Source organism: Diplotaxodon limnothrissa, linkage group LG5 (genome assembly GCF_057381915.1).
Source record: "Diplotaxodon limnothrissa isolate DT_005_m linkage group LG5, D_limnothrissa_male_GT1.1, whole genome shotgun sequence".
NCBI classification, from domain to species: Eukaryota; Metazoa; Chordata; class Actinopteri; order Cichliformes; family Cichlidae; genus Diplotaxodon; species Diplotaxodon limnothrissa.
The window spans coordinates 13,223,738-13,246,033 of NC_140600.1; the positions used below are offsets into that span (position 1 = coordinate 13,223,738).

Genomic DNA, 22,296 nt, shown 5'->3' on the forward strand with positions numbered 1-22,296 from the left:
AGTAAAAATGTGCACGGCCTTACCTCTGCTTGATCCAGTCATGCAGATCGGTTCAGCTGTGGGACTGGACCGCTGATATCACACAACCTCAGCAAACAAAATCAAAACCATCTGCTTAAATGAAAGAGCAGAAAATGAAGCTTCTTTGTGAAATCTGGTGTGCTGATCCCTTCAGTGAGTGTATCAGAGCACAAGTGATTTACATAGCCAAAATCAGCATGTTTACCAGTTTCATGACTTCTAATCAGGTCGATCACTTACTCTAATTCTGTTTGACTTGAATGTTTGTACATTGTGGAGAATGCAGTTGCTCAGAGCGTCCCACAACATACAACTGCCATAAGAGGAAAAGCTAGCATGGCTTTCTATAACTGCCTATCAGCACCGCTAATGTGCAGCACTTGACATCAAAACATGGGGATGTTAAGCAAGTGCAAAATTTCAGAGAAGCAGCCATTTTTTATGCAAACTACCCCGTTTTCAGAAACTCAACAAGTCAACTGGTTTATAAGCAGGTTTCTAGCCCATGAAGCCCATTCCTTCTTTCTCTCTTTACAAAATAAGCAGATAACAGATCTGGAGTGTTTGGTTGCTGTTCAGTCGAACTTCATTTGAGTTCCAAAGAGACACTGATACTAGTGAAGGAGGTCAACAAAAGGTTAAAAAAAAAAAAGCCTTACACAAACCTATAAGAGAGACAGCAAAATGCTTAAGCAGTGGCCGAATCAAAAATCTGATCTATTCATAAATAAAAGATCTGAAGAGCCGGAGATGACAAAGTGCGTGATTTTGTTAATAAAAGGCTTCTACTGTTCTGGGATTCTACAAGAAAAAAAGGACAAAAAAAGGCTTTTGCATGTGGATGAGGTCAGCTTTGCTGCAGCAGGATTGTAACAATGGTGAGATAGTGCTGTGTCTCTCTGGTGGGTCTTTAAAGCAGGTGGCTTAGTCCAATAGAGAGGAGAAAACGCTAAAATGACCATTAAACTATGCAGAGTTCCAGAGAGTCAAAGAAAGCCCCAAACCTCACTCGAAAGATACAAAGACCGTTTTTAATCACATAACTCATTCTCTCACAAACACGTGAAACATAAATGGTCCCAGTCACTGCCGACTACAATGACTGCGTTGTCCTAGGTGATACAGTGTTGCTTCATTTCAAAAAATTCTGTGATGTTTTGAGTGCCTAATCAATAAGTATGAATGTGGCACTCTGGGTAATGCAGTCATCCCCGTGAGCGTCTCCTCTCTGCCTCATTTCAAAGGACTCAGCAGGATGCTGGATCCTCCATTTCCAGAGACGATTTCCCTGCTGTTCTGGTTCTCTCCATCAGGTCAGGACTCAGGACAGTCACAGGTCGTGCTGCTATAGCAGAGTGCGGCGGACCTTCTCATAGGCTCCGAGGAAGATGAAACCGCCCACGCTGATGAAGGTCATCCTTGGTATGCTGCCAGCAAACAGACTGGAGAAAGGGGAGAGAGCAACATGTGCTTCTTAAAAAAAAGATATCTTTGCAGCATTTGTCAAAATTGCGGTACAGTAATGCATTTGAGACGCTACAAGACTATCTACAGCGCTTCTGTGCAGGATGAATGGAGTCCTCAATATAAAGAGCAAAATGTCAGTCCACTAATGTTCGCTTACTGTCTAACAACGTAAGATTGCCTTGTTCGTGACACCCTGTTTGTGAGCTAGAGTATGTTTTTTAAAAAAGAGAACACTTGGTGTTTTGTGCAGCACACTTCATCCGTATTTCAAGGGCGTGGTTAGAGGAAGGACTAGATTTTCTTACACTCAGACGTGTGATCAACTCTCATAAAAGTGTGCTGCAGCTTAAATGACTGCCATGAAAAAGCGCTGTGAAAGGAGGAGCCCGGAGCGTCTCGTGTCCAGCTCTGCATGGTGTTTGGGTGCAGAGGGGTCGATGAGAGCGCCTCAAACATGAGGCCATGTTAGTGAGCCACTTTCACAAAGAGCAAAGGCTGGGGCCCGTGTTACAGCGACCGAGGCTCAACGAGGAGCTGCTAACATTGGTGGTGGTCAAAGGATGTGATGGGCCATAAGAGTCTCCCAAGATACCCCCCACCTCCTGCTACACACAGCTGTTTTTGGGATTAGGCTTCAAGCCTCCACCCAAGTCCTCTCTGGAGCTCTCACTCCCCCCACCTACCTCCTTCTCGCTCTCTCTACTCTCTCTCTATGTGACTGATGGCCAGATGACATCTGCACATGTCTCTCTGCTGTCCATCCATCCATTTCTCTGTCTCTCCGCTCAGCGACGTCCCCCTCAGCTGGCTCACTTGTTTGGGGATTTCTCCTCTGACTCCTATTCGTGCTGCGTCATGCACTTCTAAGACACGTGCTCACTCGGTCCTGTCAGTTCATCCGGCTTTTTGTGTCCGTCTCTCCATTTATTTCCCCCCCCCGCTTCACTCTGTCTGACTTTCTCGCAGTGCATTTGCCTACCAACACCTTCTGTCTGCCAATACGCCCCCACGCTCACAAGGTCTGGCCCAGTCCAAGCCAGATGAGAAGTATTGTGTGCTGGTGGATGTGTGCTTGTGCTCGCTTGTGTGTGTGTGTGTGTGTGTGTGTGTGTGTGTGTGTGTGTGCGCGCGCGCGCGCGCACGTGTTTGAAAAAAACAAAACTGTCGACGCATGCAACATGTCTGTCTCCATTCATCATCCGTGTGGGTGTGTTGGCACTTGTGTTCCTGTCCACTTTCATTTCTAGAGAAACTTTTGAAATATTGCAAAGTTTAATTTGGTTTTCATCAGCCTTAAAAATGCTTCTTGAATGCAAATACATCACACACACGCACAAATCAAAAGAGAAAGAAAATAATTCTGAAGAGCTGACAACTTCTGGGCAACCTGACCAGGCCGGTTTTGTGCTTAGGCATCACATTTTTAAGGTTTCAGGTTTTCATAGAGAAGAAATTAAAACAGGACTTCCAGCTAGCAACTGAGAGGTAAAGTATGCAGATTATTTTCCATATCACATTTCAGAACTTCACACCAGCTTCTGCTGCAGAGCCACCCAGTCCAAGATTTGCTATTACTCACTATTAGAGGAAAAAAAAAAGCTGTATTAATGACACAGCTACTGCGGCGCTCCGCTGTGCATTTACTATACTGATGTTAGCATTTAGCTCAAAGCTCTACTGTGCCTAACCATCGGCCCTGCATGTTCAAGTGGAACAGAAGATCTTCCTACAACAGTCTCTGTGTAAGCTCTGTCATCTTCCTTTCAGTGCCCTACATGAAGCTTCTATTTCTGGACACACACACATAGTTAAGTGCAGCTCTTTTGAGAAATTTGAGATCAGAGGCCATGACAGACTTCCTACTTATGATATTTTCACGTTGTCCGTTGTAAAGTTATACAAGTGTCCAAGCATGCCAGGGATCTTCCAAACATCCCAACCATTCACACGACTCCACCTTTAAGAATGCTCCAGGCCTAGGTCGCCCGGTCTCAACAGACGGCTTAGCTTTGCATGGCTGGCTTTGATAAGTGTGTGAAACCGAGAGGAAGTTGGAAGTGTGAGAGACCTTATACAAGTGTGTTTATCCAAGCATGAACCGAACTGCTGCAAATAAACACGGGACATTAGTCAGAGGCTGTTGCCCTGCCCTTTGACGTGCTCTTTCCATCTCGGCACGGCTATCTATCACCATCTGCTGAAACAAAAGTCGCAGGCTTGCACCGGGGGAGTGCTGTGCATTGCTTACACCCTGATATCAAATACAATCCAAAGCTAATCAAAACCCACTGACAGAAGTAACAGAGGGCAGGTGGAGCGCCTAATGACAACACAGATCCCTGTGTATTCCACTCAACCTTCTCCATCATGTGATGGTCCGATAGCCGCGCTGCGAGGAATGAACTAATTTTAAACTCAGCGCTCATGTTTTGTCTCAGCTCTCTGCTGCCGTTACATTTCCTGTCTGGGATCAGGCCCACCTGTGGACGTCAGAGCAGAGCCGGAGCTCAAATATTCCCCCTGGGACTCCTCGACATCACGGCCTGGCCATTCACAGAGAGCCGTCATCCCCCTATTGTCGGCCAATCGCCTCTCCCGAGGAACCGGGCTAAATATAGTTTCAAAGCTCGGCAGGACAGTATGGAGGAACCGCCGTGAGCTCACGCAAAATGTTTTGGTTGCGGTGAAGAAATATGCCGGTGCTGCTTAAGAAGAGAGCGAGGGAGAAATCTTCAAATGTATCTGAAAGCAAATTTCTGGCAGACAGAATGCGTTCCATGAAAAAAATAAAATAAAAATAGCCGTCCTCGGAAACTCTTTGAAAGGATAAATTTAAGAGGAAAGAGGACCGACTCTAACATGTTTGGGTCTTCAACAAATCTGAGGAAAATCAATCTTTTTTATGTCCTTCTAGCAGGGAGTGGGTGTAGAAAAGTGGACGATAGCTGCAGAGACAAAAACAGACTCGAGCACACTTTCCCTTAAAAAACACTAAATAATCAGTGTCTGGAAAACAAATTACTCATCTGTAGTCACCCTGTTTCCTCTGTGTTATCTTTATCTGTTATATAACTATAACTGCAGTGATGGTGGACATTTTTCATCTGAACAAATAGCACAAACCACTGAGCCTCTAACAAGCACTTTCTGTGTTGTGTGAGTCCAAAACTATAAAAAAAAGAAAGAAAAAGAATAAGTGACATTTTCTTTAATACTGTTCAGTTCTCGTGAGAACTAACAAGTTTGAGACGTGGCTGAGGAATTCTGGAAGACAGAGCGCTACATGTATTTGATAAATCCTTGGAAATAACTCCCTCTGTAGTCAACACCTGTGCTACAGGCTGAATTAACATGGCATTCTAGTAAACATGGTTTCTCCCCACTTGTTGCAGAAGGAAACAACAGTCTGTAAAATGCTATTTAATCACTTCTGTGTTTCCTCAGCGCAGCGCCTAAGAAAAGTTTGACTCCAAAAGAAGAAGACAGACACCTTTTCCCAGAAATCCTATCTAAAGCAAGAATGTTCTGGAGTCCTCGAGATATTTACGAGACAAAAACAGGGACAGGCTTAAATGATGGGCGGACAGCTGCTCATCATTGTGTCTTTGCAGCACAGCTTTACTGTTTCCTGCAACACAGCACGACTCCGTTCATGCTGTGTTGCAGGACCAATAACAGTAAAGTACAATTGCACTTTACCACAGGTTTCTGTGTGTGAGTTGAGAGCGTGTTACTTATTTGCTTTTCTTCTATTCTGGTTTGCACAAGGAGCCAATCAGAGAGCCTCGAGGACATGTTGCCCATTAGTGTTTATTTTGACATGACTCATAGCCGTGTTTGGTTATCCTGCAGGTTAGTGGGGTAGGCCAGTGAGCTGCACTGCTCTCTCCTAACCCGGGCTCTCTGGGGCATGGCACACACATGGAAGCACTTTAGAGCTTCACTACACAGCAATTGGGCCTATTACCATAATTACAGCTTTAAAGCCCCAGCAATCTGTATCAGGCATGCACCAGTGCAACCACCGGGCCACCGGGCCAAAACAGACCCCCCCATTCCTCCCTTTGTACTTAAAAAAAACTTTTTAAACACTCTCCTTTGTTTCTGCATTTAATGTGTCTCTTAGCTACTCTCTTTGTTCTCATTCTTCACCTTCTCTGGTTACATCGCATCATGAAGGAGAAAAAAAAAGTGTTTGTCATTTTAAGCTCATGGTCCTTGTTCTCTGGGTGCAGCTGAGACACAGCTAAGCCCAGGATGATGATACAATGAGTAGAAGGAGAAGAAGAGGGAGACAAAAAAAAGATTTCCATGTGCTGCAGAGTTGGAGGCTGTAAACAGTTCTCCTGTGCTCCAGCAGGGACAGTGGGACTTGTAGTTAGGGTTTTTCCACGGGGGCCTGCCAACTATCAGCTCACTGAGATTTAATCAAGTCTCAGACGTGATCTTTATTAAAAATGATGCCCAGAGTGTTACCAATGTTTGAAAGAGGTTTTTAGGGAATCACCCTTGGCTCTGATTGGATTCCAGGACTGTGTCTGCTAAAAACAAACACAAAATTTGCCTGTGTGTGCGTGTGTTTGCGAGTCAGGGAGGGTGGAGAGCATTATCCTACTAGCGTTTGGCCCAGCCCCAAACCAAATCTGCTGCGAGCACTACGCCGGGGTGCATCCCGATTAAGCGATGGCAGCCTGTACACAAGCAGGCCTATTACTCACCGGGACTGAGGGTTTGTTTTAGTGCTGGCGGCCCTCTGTGGACCCCATTAGACCTGGCCTTTTGTCCAGTGCGCATCATAAACACATCAAAACACTTAAATAAACCCTTTCACTTGGCCCCTCGTAACACCTTAATCAATAAGGCGCTGCAGCAAGTCGTCAGGAAAAGCTTTTATACAGCTCATTTTTCAGCCGTGGCTGTAAATTCACGCTCCCTGGAGGAACCGCTCTATCAAACTTGATTACGCGAGGGATCGGGAGCCGGGTTAAATCAAATCATGTAAAATACGAGCTTTCTAAAGTGGCCTGGGATAAAATGGTTTGTGTAAAGAGGCTGTTTGGTTTTAAACAATCACAAGGGTCTTTGAATGTTTCACCAAAATCAAGATACACACACACACACACAAACACACACACACACTCACCCTGCAATGCCCCTACTCCTCCACACATCGTAGAGCACCAGTGGGATGTTGCCGCTCGCTGTGGTTGAGCCGGCCTGTAGAGAGGGAGAGAGAGGGAGAGTGAGTGAGTGAGTGAGACAGAAAGAGGGACCTGGAGAGCACAAATAGAGGTGCGATGACTGATAAATTGTCTCCCGTGCTTCCTGCTCCTCAGACAGACACCCTGTTTAGTCTTTCTTAGCCCAGCTTCCTCCAGCCTCCCCTTCCCCCCTCTTTCTGCTAATGGACAGCTGTGTCAGCGCAGGTGTCACCTCCAGCACCCGCTCAGAAACACACCCAACCAGCTGCCCACCCAAAAAAAACACACTCAACAAGTTCTCCTTGTCTCCCTCTCCTCCTGCCAGTCCGGTCGTTTTATTTATACTAAACGGATTAGCTGGCCAGAGAGTTTTGAATCCATCAGCGTGGAGCGTCACGGGTATGAGAGCGGCACGATAAGGCCACATTGGGTTAAGTGATGGTGGGTGGCTTCAGTTTAAAAGGAAGGAAGATAAAAATGGAAGAGGCAGTTGTGAGATTCGAATAAGCAGGAGGGAGCTGAGCACAGGCTTGAGGAGTTTGTGTGTTGGTGTGCGCACAGCGATCTATGCTGCAGCTTGTTGAACATGTAGGAAACAGTCTGCAGCATCCGCTGTAAATCTAGAGTAGGATTCATGCTTCTTTTCTTCACGGAAATGGGAAAAACACCCCTATTTCTTGTGTTTCTGTTGGAGACAGGTGGTTGAGAAATGAATCCACCCCCGCCCCCTCCTCTTCTGGCCTGACAAGTTTTCTTTTCCTTTACTGCTGTGGAATGGTGGAACGAGGGAATGGAGGAACAGGGTGTCCAAAACACACACACACACACACACACACACACACACACACACACACACACACACACACACACACAGTCCCTGTCTAACTTATGCTGACATACAAAAATATCTTTATGCATCTCAGTTTATGAGTTTCTTCTCCCGATTCGTGTTTTTTTGTTGTCCAAATATAAGATTTAAAAGTGCTTCTTGATGTGTTTTTCTGGGTTTTCTGGCATCCACTATGCTTCCTGTGAAAAGTCTGAACAGTAACGGCTGCTCTATAAAGTGTTGCACTGGCTCCTGTCTTTGCCACAGTTGGTTTCAGTGGATATTAGTAAACATGACACTGATGGCAGCACTGTGATGAACAGGCAGAAATCTCCGACTCTAAGAAGACCAGTGTTGTGCGGTAGCAGCATAGGAGGTATGAGGCAGCTCTGTGGTACAACAGGCACGCTGCCACTGCTGCAGGCAGTCCTGTCCTGGAGGGGCTTTGCTCCTCCAGCTGTGCCCTGGATGTCGGCCTGCCTGGGTCTCGGTTGCGCTAGGCTGCATACTGTACAACGCCAGTCTTTCATTCTGTGTCCTGTGGGAAGAAAACTGATGTGACAAGTTCCAACACCCAGTTTCCCCCCATAGCCCGGATCTAAAGCGTCCACAGTCAACACGAGCCCTGCTCTGTCTGTCTTTCTTCAACGCTCCTGCCTGGACTTGTCACCCACAAGGAGCCAACCGAGCGACACCAAACCTGAGCCCCTAAAAATGAGAGTTTAAGATCACTTGAAAATGTATGTTGCATAGTTGGATCTTAACAAGGTTCCAAGTAGAGCTTCAACATGCAACAAGAAAAAATGGGAGTGAGACAAAACATTTTTTGAAAACAACGCTTAAACTGGAACAGGTTGTTTTACAGCTGATCAAAAGTTTAGGACCAAACCCGCCCTTAGTCATGAGGGATGCTCTCTATAACATCTGGACATAGCCAGCGGCCGTTTGACGCCCCTGCACCTCCTGAAGCTCTGTTGTTCCACTGAAGGAAAAAACACCCCAGACCGTTATGGCGCCCCCTCCGCTGTGGCACATAGAAAACATCTCTGCTTGTCATGTCAGTAACATTGGAAACCATCAAGGTTACATTTTTCTCATCAGAGAATAAAACTTTCTTCCACCTTTTATTGTCCCATGTTTGGTGCTCGCTTGCAAAGTCCAAAAGTCAGCTCTGTGGCATTCAAGGAGATTTGTTTTTGAAGCCCTTCAGTTTCAGATGCCGTCTGATGGTTATGGGGCCTTAATTTGGCTCGAGGATCGTCCGGTGTCTTGATTGACAGCCAATTGGATCCTCTGGCTCAGTGCTGGTGAAATTTTTTTGGGTCTTCCACTTGACTTCTTCGTTCCATAACCCCCAGGATCATTTAAGAAATTCCAAATAACTGTCTTACTGTGTCCCACCTCAGCAGTGACGGCGCGCTGCGAGAGACCTTGCTTATGCAGTTCAACCCAACCACGTTCAAAAAGGGAACGTTTTTTTGCCTTTGCCATCAGAACGTCATGACAGTGTGACTACCTGACAGAAAATGACAATGAATCCACATTTTTGCACAGATTTGGCCTTTTAAATGCATGTGGTCCTAAACCTGTGATCAGCTGTAAAACAGCCTGTTTCAGTTTAAGTGTTGTTTTCAATAAACTGCATGTTAAAAAAAAAAAAAAGTTGTATCTCACTCCCATTTCTTCTTGTTGCATGTTGAAGCTCTACTTGGAAGCCACCATGCAAAATATAGCTTTTTGCAGTTTTTCAAGTGGTCTTGATCTTTTGATCGGGACAGTATAAATTCTGATGTCACAGGAAATAATTTATAATTTTCACAAAAAATAGTTTACAATTTCATTTTCAGCACCACTTTAAGAACTATCGGGACCACTGGTTGCTAATTTGGCTGACAGGAAATACATCACAGCCATTAAATATGATGTTTTTCTGGGGGGGGTTTTCAGTAATTTAAAAAAAAAAATGCCAAAGATTTGTTGTTTCCAGGTTGGTGAATATAAACTCAATATCACAGCTTTAAACTGTTAATCATAAATAGACATTTATTGGCATTATTATCACTTTCTCCTAACTCCTAAACATAATGATTTGAGGTTACTGGAGAAAAAAAATCTGCAGCTTAGCTTAGCGATTGATGTTCATGAAAATTGAAAATCCAGTATCTCAAATTATTAGAATTTTTCATTTAAAGTTTGACTAAATTACAATTCAACAGTATTTATACTCAAAGGTAGTTCAGTGCACGCCGCCACGATTGGAAAGCCTGCTGACCTAACCGTTGTCCAGATGATGATGATGATCACTGACACCCTCCATGTGTAGGATGTTAGTAGAGTGCTGTGCTGAAGAATAAAAAGCAAGTGGACTGGAAGGGGAAAGTGTGGCAGGAACAAGCACAAGCTTCAACAACCACTGCTGCTCAGCGGCCCAAAGTCTTATTTTCAGATCAAAGCACATTTTTACTTTACTGAAAAACAAAGGTCCTGGAGTCTGGAGGAAGCATGCAGAGGCACAGAATCCAAGGTGTTTGAAGTCCAACGATTCATGCAGACTTTTCACTTCAAATTAATATTAATTCTACAGCACCAAATTACAACAACCGTTACCTCCAGGTGCTTTATATTGTAAGGTAAGGACTCTAAAATAATACAGAAAAAACCCTAAAGATCAGATTAGCCCCTGTGAGCAAGCACTTGGCGACAGTGGGAAGGAAAAACTCCCTTTGAACAGGAAGAAACCCTCCAGCAGAAGCAGCTTCAGGGAGGCCATCCGCCACAACCAGTTGAGCGTGAGAGGAGAAAGACAAGACAAAAGACACACTGTATAAGAGAGCCGGAAATTAATAATCACTCATTTCTGAGATATTGAGTTTCTGATTGTCATGAACTGCAAGCCATCATCCTAAAATTTAAAACAAAAAAGGCTTGAAGTTATTTCACTTTACATGTCATGAATATAGCATATATGAAAGCTTACATTTTTTGAGTTCAATTACAAAAAATGAAAGTCTGAGATGCACACATTTAATCCTCCTTGTAGTAAAGTGGATGTGGACAGACTTTAAACAGGAAGTAGAAGCGCTTTAAACGGCATAGCAGCACATTCTCGTTTCACTCTCCTTTTCTCACCTGTGGCGCCTTTAGTGAATCAAAGACTTGGCCTTATAAAGTTATAACTGAAACTCGATGCAGGCCAAGTCCTCTGCTGGTGGTTAAATTACAGCAGCTGTGTTTCAGATAATGTTTACAGGAAGCTTCTGTAACACAGTGTTCCACCTACAGCCAACGGCTTCTCACCAGAGATCAAGACTGTCGGAGTCTTATGTTAATTCCAGTGTCTCATTAGTTAGGACGGGGTGGGAATGGAACACTGTGTCTTCTCCAAGGACAGTGTAAGTGTGCACGTGTGTGTGTGTGTGTGTGTGTGTGTGTGTGTGTGTGTGTGTGTGTGTGTGTGTGTGTGTGTGTCTGTCTGTGGGGGGCCGATTGAGGTTACTCTGAACTCACTACCCTTTATACACACAAACACACACACACACACACACACACACACAGGACAAAGTGAGGGAAGCCAGACATACAGTTAGAGCGAGCCAGAAGAGAAAAAAGGTGGCTTGGAGAGGGAGGAAGAGGAGGATTCGCAGAACACGAGGATTTTGGGGGGGACGCCTTGGAAGACGGACATAGTAGGAGAGTTAACCGGAGGGACAATGGGCCTCTGCTTCACCTCTCAGTGACAAGCAGCCTTGGGATGGAAATTCTCCTGAAGTAGTAACATGTCCGCACTCTTAACACTAACCATTCGCACAAACAGCGTGTTCCCGAAATGGTCCATATTCCAGGTGAGGTGATATATGTGCACACAGGTGTCACTAATGTCCCGGCGCTACCTCGGCCTGCTCCGGTCCTGCATGCTGACACTGTCAAAACGTGCTCACGACCACTGCGGGGGTCGCTCAGCTCCCCGCCTGCGAGGCATCACCTGACAGCAGTGTTTATGAATTCGCTGCCAGAGGAGGCGTTGTGCTGTGTGGCCGTGTTTAAAGTGTGTATACCTTTGCGAGCATGATCCTGGTCTTTGCCACGTCAAGAGGAGTGGTAACAAGCGCGGCTACTGCACCTACAGAAAGACACACAAACGCGCTCAGCAAAGTGAAAACATAAGAGGCCTTTACTCTATGCTCTCAGAACAGACTTTAAATATTAAAAATAAACCCATAAAAGAGACCAATTACTTAACCACAGTTACAGTAATGTATTAATTCAGCAATAAACACAAGAACTATTGGCCCTCAACTCCATTAAGTTCATAAAATCATAATATTCCAAGTCCCAGACCTTCCCCTGTTATTAGACCACAAAAACCAGAGACGCGCTTCTATTCCCAGCACCCCCTTTTCTACAGCTTCGTCCAGCCTACGTCTTCCCCTGAGCTATAAACACACACACACACACACCTGATTACATGCACATGCATGCAAAAAAAAGCCACGCAGACCCCCTAAAACACACACTCACTCCTGTGAGCTTTATAGAGACGTTCCACCCCAAATTCCCTCCCAACACTCCAAGTTGGAAGCTGGATAGGCAGCAAAATCCAGAGCAGCCTCCAGTGAGCAGAAGAGTGTGTATAACTGAGAAAGTGTGTGTTACGTGTGTGTCGCCCTGACACAAACATAGCAACTGTTCTTGGTAAACATATCTATATGGGCCACTGAGGAGCAATGTGACTGTAAGTGAGGTGGAGCTGCAGGAAAACCGCGTTAGGGTTTATAGTTAATAGCTAATTATAATAGATGGCTTTTGTTCTCTGCTGTGGGAGGGGGATAAGTTCAAGAATAAAACAGTACAGCTGTCTTACTGTGGCATGCTTTACTACGATCATCCCAATAAATAATCTCACATGTCTAGCGCTCAATTAAATAATCTACACTTGGTAAGTGGGGGACGTGAAGGTGATGAAGGTGACTGATATGATGGTGTCTACACAGGCTGAAAGCTGCCATAAATCAACGCAGGATACTCATAGAGATATCTGGGATGATTAAACACGCATGTGTGAGCATTTCCAGCGTCAAGCAGATTATGTATGAGTGAGAGAGAGTGAGTGTGAAGCGCAATGTTAGGGGAAGTGACTGAAACTTGAGGATCCCTCTTGGACAGCAGCTTGGTCACGTAGGGACGTGAACTTGACTCCTACCCTGGACCCACAGCACCCTGCCCCCCCGATCCTTCACCCCACATTGTTCTCTCTACAAATACATATTCTCAAACCAATGACCAGGCCGCCTGACTGCTTAAATACTCAAATACTATTTGCATATAGTGAACAGTGCAGTCTTGATCCACTGATTTTGTATTATTTCATGAGGAACTAACGAAACAAGGAATTAGGTGCAGCAATTTGACATCATTCACAATTACTAGCTGCACAAGAGGTTCAAGCCAGCTCGTGCAGAAATCCTTCAATAAATCCAAACGGGGTTTCCTCTTTAAAATGACACCCACTGTCACACTTGTTTCTTTTGAAGCATCTCTATCTACAATCTTCCTTTCACTGAGACCACAGCCCAGATGGGGGATGGCTAAAGGCCACGTCCCAATTCCTCAGGGTGCTGTGTTGTGTGTTTTCTCTAAATCAGTCACACTTCAATCTCAGCATCACGCCCCCAGATCACCTAACCTCCATCTTCCTGTCCTGTCTGGCATGCTGTAGCATTTTAAGAGTTATGGACTGAAAGCTGTAAAAGTCCAATAAATGCTCCACAGACTGAACTACAGAATTGTTCTTTTGCTGAAATATGTCTTTACATTCAGGTTTTAATTTTTTTATCTCAAAAAATGCAAGACTGGGTGGAAAGACAGATGTTGCTGCAGATTTTCTTCCATGAAGGACAGCGCTGCCGCTTTAAATGGCCCCGGGTCAAGATTTCTCTCTCTGGTTACACTGAAACTCCAAGTACGACAAGTCACTATAATAAATACAAATAATAAACAAACAAGCAAAACTCTTTAAAATGATAACAGAGAATCAGTTTTACAAACTCTATTTAGTATAAGCCTGTCGTGTTTCAGAGTTCCATTTATTCTCCAAATGAATTGAAACCCTACATTTAATTACAACTAGTACAAAAACAACATGCAGTAAAATGTATTACCTCCTGAAAATGTTTTGTTTAGTTTAATTTTGTAAAATCTTTGTAAAAAAACAAACCAAAAGAATTTCCCAGATCTGGGATAAAGAAGGTGCATCCGTACCTCATTTATTTAAAAAAAAAAATTCTCATTGTGAATTTTGTTCTAATAAACTGTCTAATCTCTTTCTCCCTTTCTTAAAGCAGCTTAGGCTCCAGTGCCCAGGATGTCACAGCGCTGCAGGGGCGCGTGGCCAGAAACGGCTCCATCTCATGCTTCCCGTCCTTTCCTCTGGTTGTCTGTATATCCCATTCACCCAGATCAAGACAGAACAATAAAGTCTGCAGTGGAATAATAGTCACTAGCTGAATGAGCCGACAACTGTGATAATGTGACTTTTCTGTTGTGGAAACAATCCAGGATCAATGCACCGAGGACTGCCAGTTTAATGCCATCTGTGTGTAAGAAAAATACTGGAATTCATTTTCTCATTTTCTCCTTAGTCGTCTTTAGCAAATCCCGGGTGGAGGAGAGAATGGGATTTGTCTGCAGAGCTCACACTTGAGAAACCTTGCAATAATGTGGTTTTGGGTAAACTTGCGCTGCCCTCCTGCCCATCTATTCACCTATCCTATCTAACATCCATCTGTCCGTCCATCCATCCATCCCAACCCCTTTCCCTCCCCTCCTCCCTCTCTGCCTCTTTCCCAGCACAGCATATAATCCCCTGCACCTGCAACAGCTCCGCACACTGCTGACTGCCAAGAGTAGAGCGTGTGACCTTGCCTCGACGACCACAGAGTCTGGGAGAAAGAGAAGAAATGTCAAGAGAGAGGGTTGCAGATAGAGGAGGATGATGAAAGAGAAAGAAAATGGGGGAAGAGAGAGAGAGAGAGAGAGAGAGAGAGAGAGACTGCAGTTAGTGGGACTATCAGACACATTGAAAACATATTGTGAACCTTGGTCTGGTCTGGGGTTTAGAGCCCACAGCTGGGAAATGAGCTGTCCAGCTATTTTTGTGTTGCCTTTTCTCCCCAGTGATGTCATGCTACTTGTTTCCCAAGACATGGTGTGGGATAAGAGGGAGGCAAGAGAATATACTTAGTACAACAGGTCATCTCATACTCAGATATTCAGTATAATTATTAAATTATATTAGGATATACTGACACTTTAGTAGTTTTACACCAGGAGCTCAAAATCAATGTACTGGCCAAGCAGCTGTGTCAGTAAACCCCTACTTAAATGCTTCTTTACATATTTCATGGAACATCACAGTAGCAGATTTATTCTTAATGAAAAGATGGTTAGAAGTGTTTCACTATTGTCTTTGATTTCTAAATTTTTTATTTAAAATCAAACCGCTTATAAAGGTATTACTAACATACTAACACATAGTGGGGAGGATTCTAAATCCTCTAATTAGCACTAAATACTAAGTACAGTTAAAGGTGCTACAGCTTACAGCCTCAAGCTGTACTTAGCATTTAGCGCTAATTAGCAAATGTTTAAGCTAACAGTATGTTATTAGCCTGCTAGAACACTATATTTGCTAAATGGCTTTAAATCTCTACAAGTGTTCATCTCAGACAAATGACTTTATAATTTATTTATTTTGTGGCCAATATACTAATTAAAGCTTTCTTTATATAAATGTTCTGTTGAATATTGGTATGCAAAATGTTGATGTTGTTGGTAAAACTGTCCAAGGCACTAGGCCTGCGGTTCTTTTTCAAATTTCAAAGTCGGTCAAGGAATTTTGGTGACTGTTACGTCTCCACATATAGTGAATGTGAAACAAATGCAAAATACCCCACAAAAACAAAATAAAAAAACAACACCTTAATTAGGTTGTTATTAAGGTGTGGCTAACTCATAACCAACAACAGCCTTAGCAACGCTATATGATACTAAACACAAAAGCTTGCATGAACTTCACAATATCCAACATAAACATTTAAAAAATTGAATTAAATTAAAATGAAAACCCACAAGTATCTCATACAGTAAGAATGGATAAAAATCCCCCCCAAAAGAACTGAGTGACTCACCAGCCAAAGAAAAGCCTCAGTAGGTTTTTTTCTGAAGCAGATGTTAAAAAAACTGACCATGACAGTCCCTAAACTTTTCTTTTTTTTGTTGTAGTATTTGCAAATACCAAAGAAATGTTGAATCTTTAACTTTATGGGTTTTTTTTTATATTTTCTCAGAAATGAGGAAACTTTTGCATGCAACAACAGTTTATGTAATTAAACTAGATTTTTTGTGTGATTGGAGCTATATTTATTCTTCCCCTTAAATATCCTAAAAGATTTGAAAATTATTTTAGCGTTGCAATTTTACAGACCGAACTACACCGACAAAAAACAGCCCAGAATTGTATCAATAGAATATATTGTTTATATTATATAGATAAGTGTATTTTCCAAGTACTTACTGTGTATAAAAACTCTCACAGTTAAGAGTGGCTACTGAGTGAAACCACCTGATGTTTCTGTTTTAAGATTAAAGTCAGGATGAGAAGGGAGGATGTCTCTTTTTCTGCCCTCACCACTTTTGGCAAAATGGCGAGGAGCCCAACTCTGCAAGGTTAGCCTGCGTATAAAATACATGTGGACAGCTGGGCTGCCTCGGGTGCTGCAAGTAATGATTACTTCTCAGTGAGAGCAATTGAGCAACAGCATGGAGTGATTACTAATATTTTCTCTGTCTATTCACTCCTTCACAAGTTGAATCTGTTTCATGTTAATTCATTCTACTCTTTTTCTCGCACACGTGTGCACACACAAACAAGTAAACACAAAGAGAAAGATAGAAGGAAGAAGCAAAGGCAGAGGCCGTGGATGAGCTCAGGATATGTCATGTGTATTTCATTAGAGGGCAGATTAAAAAGGAGATTTTGTTTTCCACATCAAAGGCCTCACGCTGGGGGATTCCTCTGTTTCTCTCCTATTCCGACTCTCCCCCTCCCTTACTGCCCGTTTCATGAATAAATAATAAGGAGTAAACCTGGGAAAACAAACTTTTTGACCTCTGAACCCTTGTGTCAGGATCAGCCTTTGCACCTGGTTGCCTTCCCACAGGAAAGTGGGCGGTGGGTCTGTGTATATCACGTGTATGTTCGAATTTCTGTCCTGGGAAACGTCCTTTAGTAAAGATGCAATGCTGTGAAAAAGTCTTGAGCCATCCCTCTTTTAAAAAACCCCAATATATCTTATTAGGAAAATGGTAAATAGGTGCAGGGGTTAATACATGTGCAAAACAGAAGTGGAAACACAGTATATAGTGTAGCAAGCTTGAAAGTCAATATGACCACCTTTAATTTTCAACACAGCTTTCCTCTAATTTCCTTAAGTAGCCTTCAGGAATAGTTCATCAAGGCTGAAGGACATTTAAAGCTCTTTTTTGGATGTTATATGCATTTTGTTCCGTCACCAACCCACGGGCCGGTCCGTGAGTCGTTTGGTACCAGCTACCAGTTGAGGCTTGGGTGTGAAATTTATGGTTTTCAGGGTTTTTATCATTAACTCGGCTTCCCTGGGTCTTTTCCCGTGTTGTAGTTGTGTGTCTTATTTTGAAAGAAATATTTACGCCTTACCATAGCGACCGGACAGCATTAAGGGGCAGACAGGAGGATGTTACTCTCAATGTTGTTGGCTCATTTCAGAAGGACGCTGCTAATAAAGTTACACAATTACACAGTGAATTTGCGTTTATTATTATATTTACAAAATACCAGTTTTTGTCTTGTTCATTTTATTTTGTTGTACAGTGGTCCCTCGCTATAACTTTTTTTTGGTGCAATTTTGCATGATTTCGTTTTTCTTACAGCGCATTGTATTCCGTTTCCTGATTGGCTGTAGACCGTTGTCAATCACTGTCAATCTCGTGCCGTGTCTCCTTTACAGTACAGAATGCTTCAGCTCGTCAAATTTACATAAATTGTCGATCGCTAGCAGTGTGACTCTGAAGTGTTACATTATATGTTTGTAAGTTGTTTCCCCAACAAACACAACAATGTCGACGAAACGTTTTGCACCCTAAGGCAACTGCGTGTGCCTTTGGTTTCATTCTATAACACTGGACTTATTTTTCTACGAAGGTTTGAACATTGAAAGCGTTTAAACAAGAGAGAAAAGTGTGAAAATGTTCCTGCCTTTCTGAGAAAAGTGTCTAAAGTGTGTAGTGAGGGGTTTTACAGCCTTAAAACCAATATTCCCTCTAAGCTGCGCGCGTGTGCAATTGCGCACTGCTGGCACGGTCTCTGCGCACAGAAAATCTGCTTTGCGCACAAAAAAAAAAATCCAACCTGAAATGACATTAAAATTAAAACTTTAACAGTTCTGTTTTGCAGTGTTAGTCAGTAAGTGACTATGGGATTAGAACGATACCACCTTATCCCATAGTCCAGCCAATAATGCGATTCACATCCGTATATACGCAGCTAATCAACGTCATTGACAGGCTAGGACAGCGTCCTTATGTGCAGACACCGGTGTTTCAGCTAGCAAAGCGGCGTGCCTGATATGGAGTGAAGCCACGTCAATGACAACGTGTACAACCATTGGAGATGTTGTTTATATTTACTGTTTTATAAGGAAAACGCTCAAAGCACTCTCCGCCTGTGAGCAAAAACAAAACCAAAAAAAAATCCCACCCTTTCCTATTGGTGGAAAAATGTATCATGTTGACCAATCAAAAAAATGATATGGCAACATGGCATTTAGTTGTTTAGGAAGGGGGAAGTTTTAGGAGTGACGGCAGTGGTTTGAGATGTGAGAGATTTGCAACGTTTAGCGCAAATCTTGTGTAGTTAGCGTGTAGTGTAGTCAATAGTTTTGTTGTGTGTGTCAGAACAAGCTGATTGTTCTGTAAATAGTTTGAAATGTTTATTTAAAAACACTGCCTTGGCTGCATTTTTAGGTAAACAGCTGCAAAAAACTTTGTTGTTTGCATAACTCAGTTAACTATATAATTAATTACCCAACATTGGTCATTATAGTGCGATCCTCTATGCTGTTGCATGCTGGCACGTTCAGTGAGAGACTGAGATTACCGAAAAGCACCACTGAACGACACAGGAAATCTTTCCTGCCTGTGGCCATCTCCCTGTACAACGCTTCCACTTAACACACTGTTTGCTGCTATAACTACACATGTTTCTTGTTCAGCTATTTATTTATGAGTGATGTATGTATGTATGTATGTATGTATGTATGTATGTATGTATGTATGTATGTATGTATGTATATATATATATATATATATATATATATATTGTACTATTCTTAGTTAGTGTATTGTCTGTCTTGTCTTAATGTTGGTTTATAATGGAGCACTGTAACAAAAAATAATTTCCCCCAGGGATCAATAAAGTATTCTGATTCTGATATACTGTGTTTTGCAGACAGAGAGTTACAGGACTCTCTCCAAGACCACAGACTCATAATACAAGTCAGAGCTTTATTTAAAAAAAGAAAAAAAGAAAAAAAAAAGTTGTGTTTATAAATTGGAGTTCAAGTTATTTTTAGTTCCAATAGTGTTAACATGCTGCACAGGTCAAGAACAAGATTCTTTTTTTAAATTTTCATTGTAAGTGGGCTAAAGCACTTAATTAAAAGTAGTCTAACATAAATGCTGTAATTAGATTATTTTAATAAACCATGTAACTTGGATGGATTCGATGCTGGCGTGACCACAGCGCACACGTCTAATGTTGCTCACAGCGGTCCAAGAGACCGCTCAGGGAATTTGTGTGTTCGCTCCGACACATGAAAAATTAGAGGGAACATTGCTTAAAAAATCTACAATAATTGTATAAATTAAAGCTGGCTACTTCGCAGATTTCACCTATCGCAGGTTATTTTTTAGAAAGTAACACCCACCCACGATAAACGAGGGACCACTGTATTTACCTGCGACACCTTAAAGGCCGGTCCATGAAAACACTGTCTGCCATTAAACCAGTCCGTGGCTCAAAAAAAGATTGGGGACCGCTGAACTAGATGATTGGAGTCCCAAACCATGACAAAGCCTCCACCAAGCTTTATAGACAGCTGTAGAGACTCACTGCTGTAGCTTTCTCCTGACCTCCTCTGTCCACATATCTGATGATCATCTGATTTCAGTTTCAGCAGCAGTAGATGGATCAACTGAATTTTCTTAACGACACGTTTTACACCACGCTGACATATATAAAGCTTTCAGCTAATAGCTCTTTTGGAACCTTCTTGTTGGAGCAAAAATACTTATTTTTTGGCTGTGAAACTTATTTTTGTTATTTTTATAGACTGGTTCTTTGCTAAGTTATCTGTTATATGTAGACAACACTGGTTCATCCCTCGAAACTCAAGGAATGGAGAACTATTGCTCAAGACACTTTAAAGAACAGAAGAAAGCATAGCTCCTTGGAAGCAAAATATTAGTAAGGAGGAGAAATGACTCCAGATTTTTTTTTTTTTTTTTTTAAACAGTGCTATATCTCACTGGCTCGTTTTGAGCTTCCATCATGCCTTTGACTCCACATTCCCTGGATTTTTTGTGGGTCTAAGTTGGTGTTCAATCATAACCTAAAAGTGTTACACCCTCCTGTTTTGCTAATGTTATTTTTGAGGTCAGAACAGATGGAGCAAACTGTGCACTTTATTCTGCAGATGCTGTTGGGAAAACAACTGCGGGAAAACCAAAATATTGTGAAATTAATGTGTGAAAGAACCGTGAGAATTATTCACATGGATATTGAAATCTGGCGTGGAGAAGCTTTAAATCTCAGTGTAGTGACCGATTCCCTCATGATTTACTCCCTGACTACTTGTGTCTGCAAAATGCTGCCTCTGTGATATGCAGATATTTAGATGCTTGGCCATTTTACGACGAGACAACAGCACTGGGTCGTGGGTTTTCTTCATTTGGCTCTCTTTTCTTCCCCCCTTCTCTCTGACAGCTGTGCTGCCTCCATGTGAAATTAAAAAGGAAAAAAAAAAAAAACCATAACGCAGCACATTACTATGCCGTGAAGCAGATGGGAAACCATGCCACACACATGCACTGTCTCAAATTCCTTCGGTTTAGCATTTTTTAAAAGTATATCACATTATTTTTGTTGGAGAAATCCTCTTGAACATCCCTGTGGTCACTGAAGAAACAGCAGTAAAAACTTGCTTGCCTCTAAGCAATTGCTTTTTGGGTTTTTATTTTCATCTGTTTTCTTGGCTAGTCTGCCATTAGAACTCAAAAACGGCTCGAGAGGAGAGGTCCAGATTCCAGCAGTTCATTTCTCCACCAACGGATGTGTCCAGATGGCCTGGAGAGAGGAGGCCTTTGACTGAGGGACAAAGAGACACTTGTGAACGACAAAATCTAACTCCCGCAAATGCACAGACACACAGAAACGCATACACACACAGCTGTGCGCCGTATTGTTCGCCTTCGCTCGGCCGTTAGCTCCCAACATTGATGGAATGTTTGACTGGCCGCCTCTCGCGCCCTTGAGACATGATGTCACTCCAACAAAACGCCATCTTTTCAGAGAGAAATGGCTTTTTATCTGTGAAACGCGAGGGGAGAGCAGCGACATGGGGCAGAAAAAGACATTAAGGACGAGAGGAAGCAAGAAAAAGCTAGAGGAAGAGCAACACGGCTATTCTCAGAGCTCGTGATAAATCGAAAGGCTGGTTTGATGACAGTCGTGACAAGCCATTAAACCGGGGTGCAAAGTCCCATTTTGGCCTGCCACAATGATACAGGAGAATGCAGAGGGTGAGCGTGCTGTAAATGTGTGAGTTTTGACTGTACAGTGGATTTATCCTCGACATAATTTTCACTGGAAATGATGCTACTCTGATAAAATAGATTAGCAATAAAGATGCAAAAGGGAATAAAATAAGAGATAGATGCATACCTTTAAATATTCCCAAAGCGGAAACTGAACCAGAGAGAATGGGATCTGAAAAAAAGAAAGAAGGCAGAGTGTTAATCATCGTCATTATGTCAGCATTAGTTTTTCATTTTCTTTAGGTTCAGGTTTCATCTTTAACCTCTAATCTCTTACACTTGTCATTCCTGCCACCTTTCTCTATTTCCTCTAACTCGTCTGACTGCTCCCTTGTTCCTTCTCAGTGCTGATGATTAATGAATGAGACGGGCTGTGGTCTGGCAGTCCTGACAGACGGATGGATGGATGTATAGATGGAGCAAAGTTGGAGAGAGGAATAGAGGGATGAGGGGATGGTGGGAGTGTGTGTGTTGCTGCTGGAAAGACTAAATCGGCTCAGGCAGGAAGTTACAGTGGAAAGAAATCGATGGCAGTGCCAAGGCGAGGTGCAAATGACACGCAGTCAGACCACACACACATTCTCCCTTTCTCTCACACACACACAGACATAGGAACGAGTATACTTTCTCCATTTGTGTACTAAGCAAACAAATAGAGAAAACACACACGCGCACATATCCTGTCATCCTGCAGTGGACGAAGACAGGCAAGACAGGAAAAAACAAAAGCAAAGGAAGAAATAAATAAAGTGACAGTGAGTTGTGTCATCAGGCTTTGATCACACATACAACAGGATCGTTCATCCATCCGAACCACCCCCTCCAACATGTTCCATCAGACCATGTTAGCACATTGGCAAAAACTGAGTC

General features: G+C 42.8%; 1 protein-coding gene across 1 annotated transcript; it reads right to left on the reverse strand.

Moving 5' to 3' along the window:
* Window positions 1-1,053: 1,053 nt before the first annotated feature.
* Window positions 1,054-21,712, reverse strand: LOC146631741 (mitochondrial S-adenosylmethionine carrier protein-like). Its single transcript, XM_085354834.1, has 6 exons — window positions 21,704-21,712; window positions 21,554-21,598; window positions 14,387-14,456; window positions 11,574-11,638; window positions 6,632-6,705; window positions 1,054-1,463 (listed from the first exon to the last, which is right to left on the reverse strand). Exons 1-6 carry the CDS (start codon window positions 21,710-21,712, stop codon window positions 1,367-1,369), a joined length of 360 nt encoding a protein of 119 aa, XP_085210960.1. The 3' UTR covers window positions 1,054-1,366.
* Window positions 21,713-22,296: the final 584 nt, after the last annotated feature.

What these genes read in the sequence shown, in the direction of transcription:
- LOC146631741 (XM_085354834.1), bottom strand. An exon ending in CGCTTTGGGAATATTTAAAG is followed by an intron (nt 14,457 to 21,553) that starts GTATGCATCTAT and finishes TCTTTCTCCCAG; the next exon opens with ACTCTGTGGTCGTCGAGGCA. An exon ending in AGGAGTAGGGGCATTGCAGG is followed by an intron (nt 1,464 to 6,631) that starts GTGAGTGTGTGT and finishes CCCTTTCTCCAG; the next exon opens with TCTGTTTGCTGGCAGCATAC.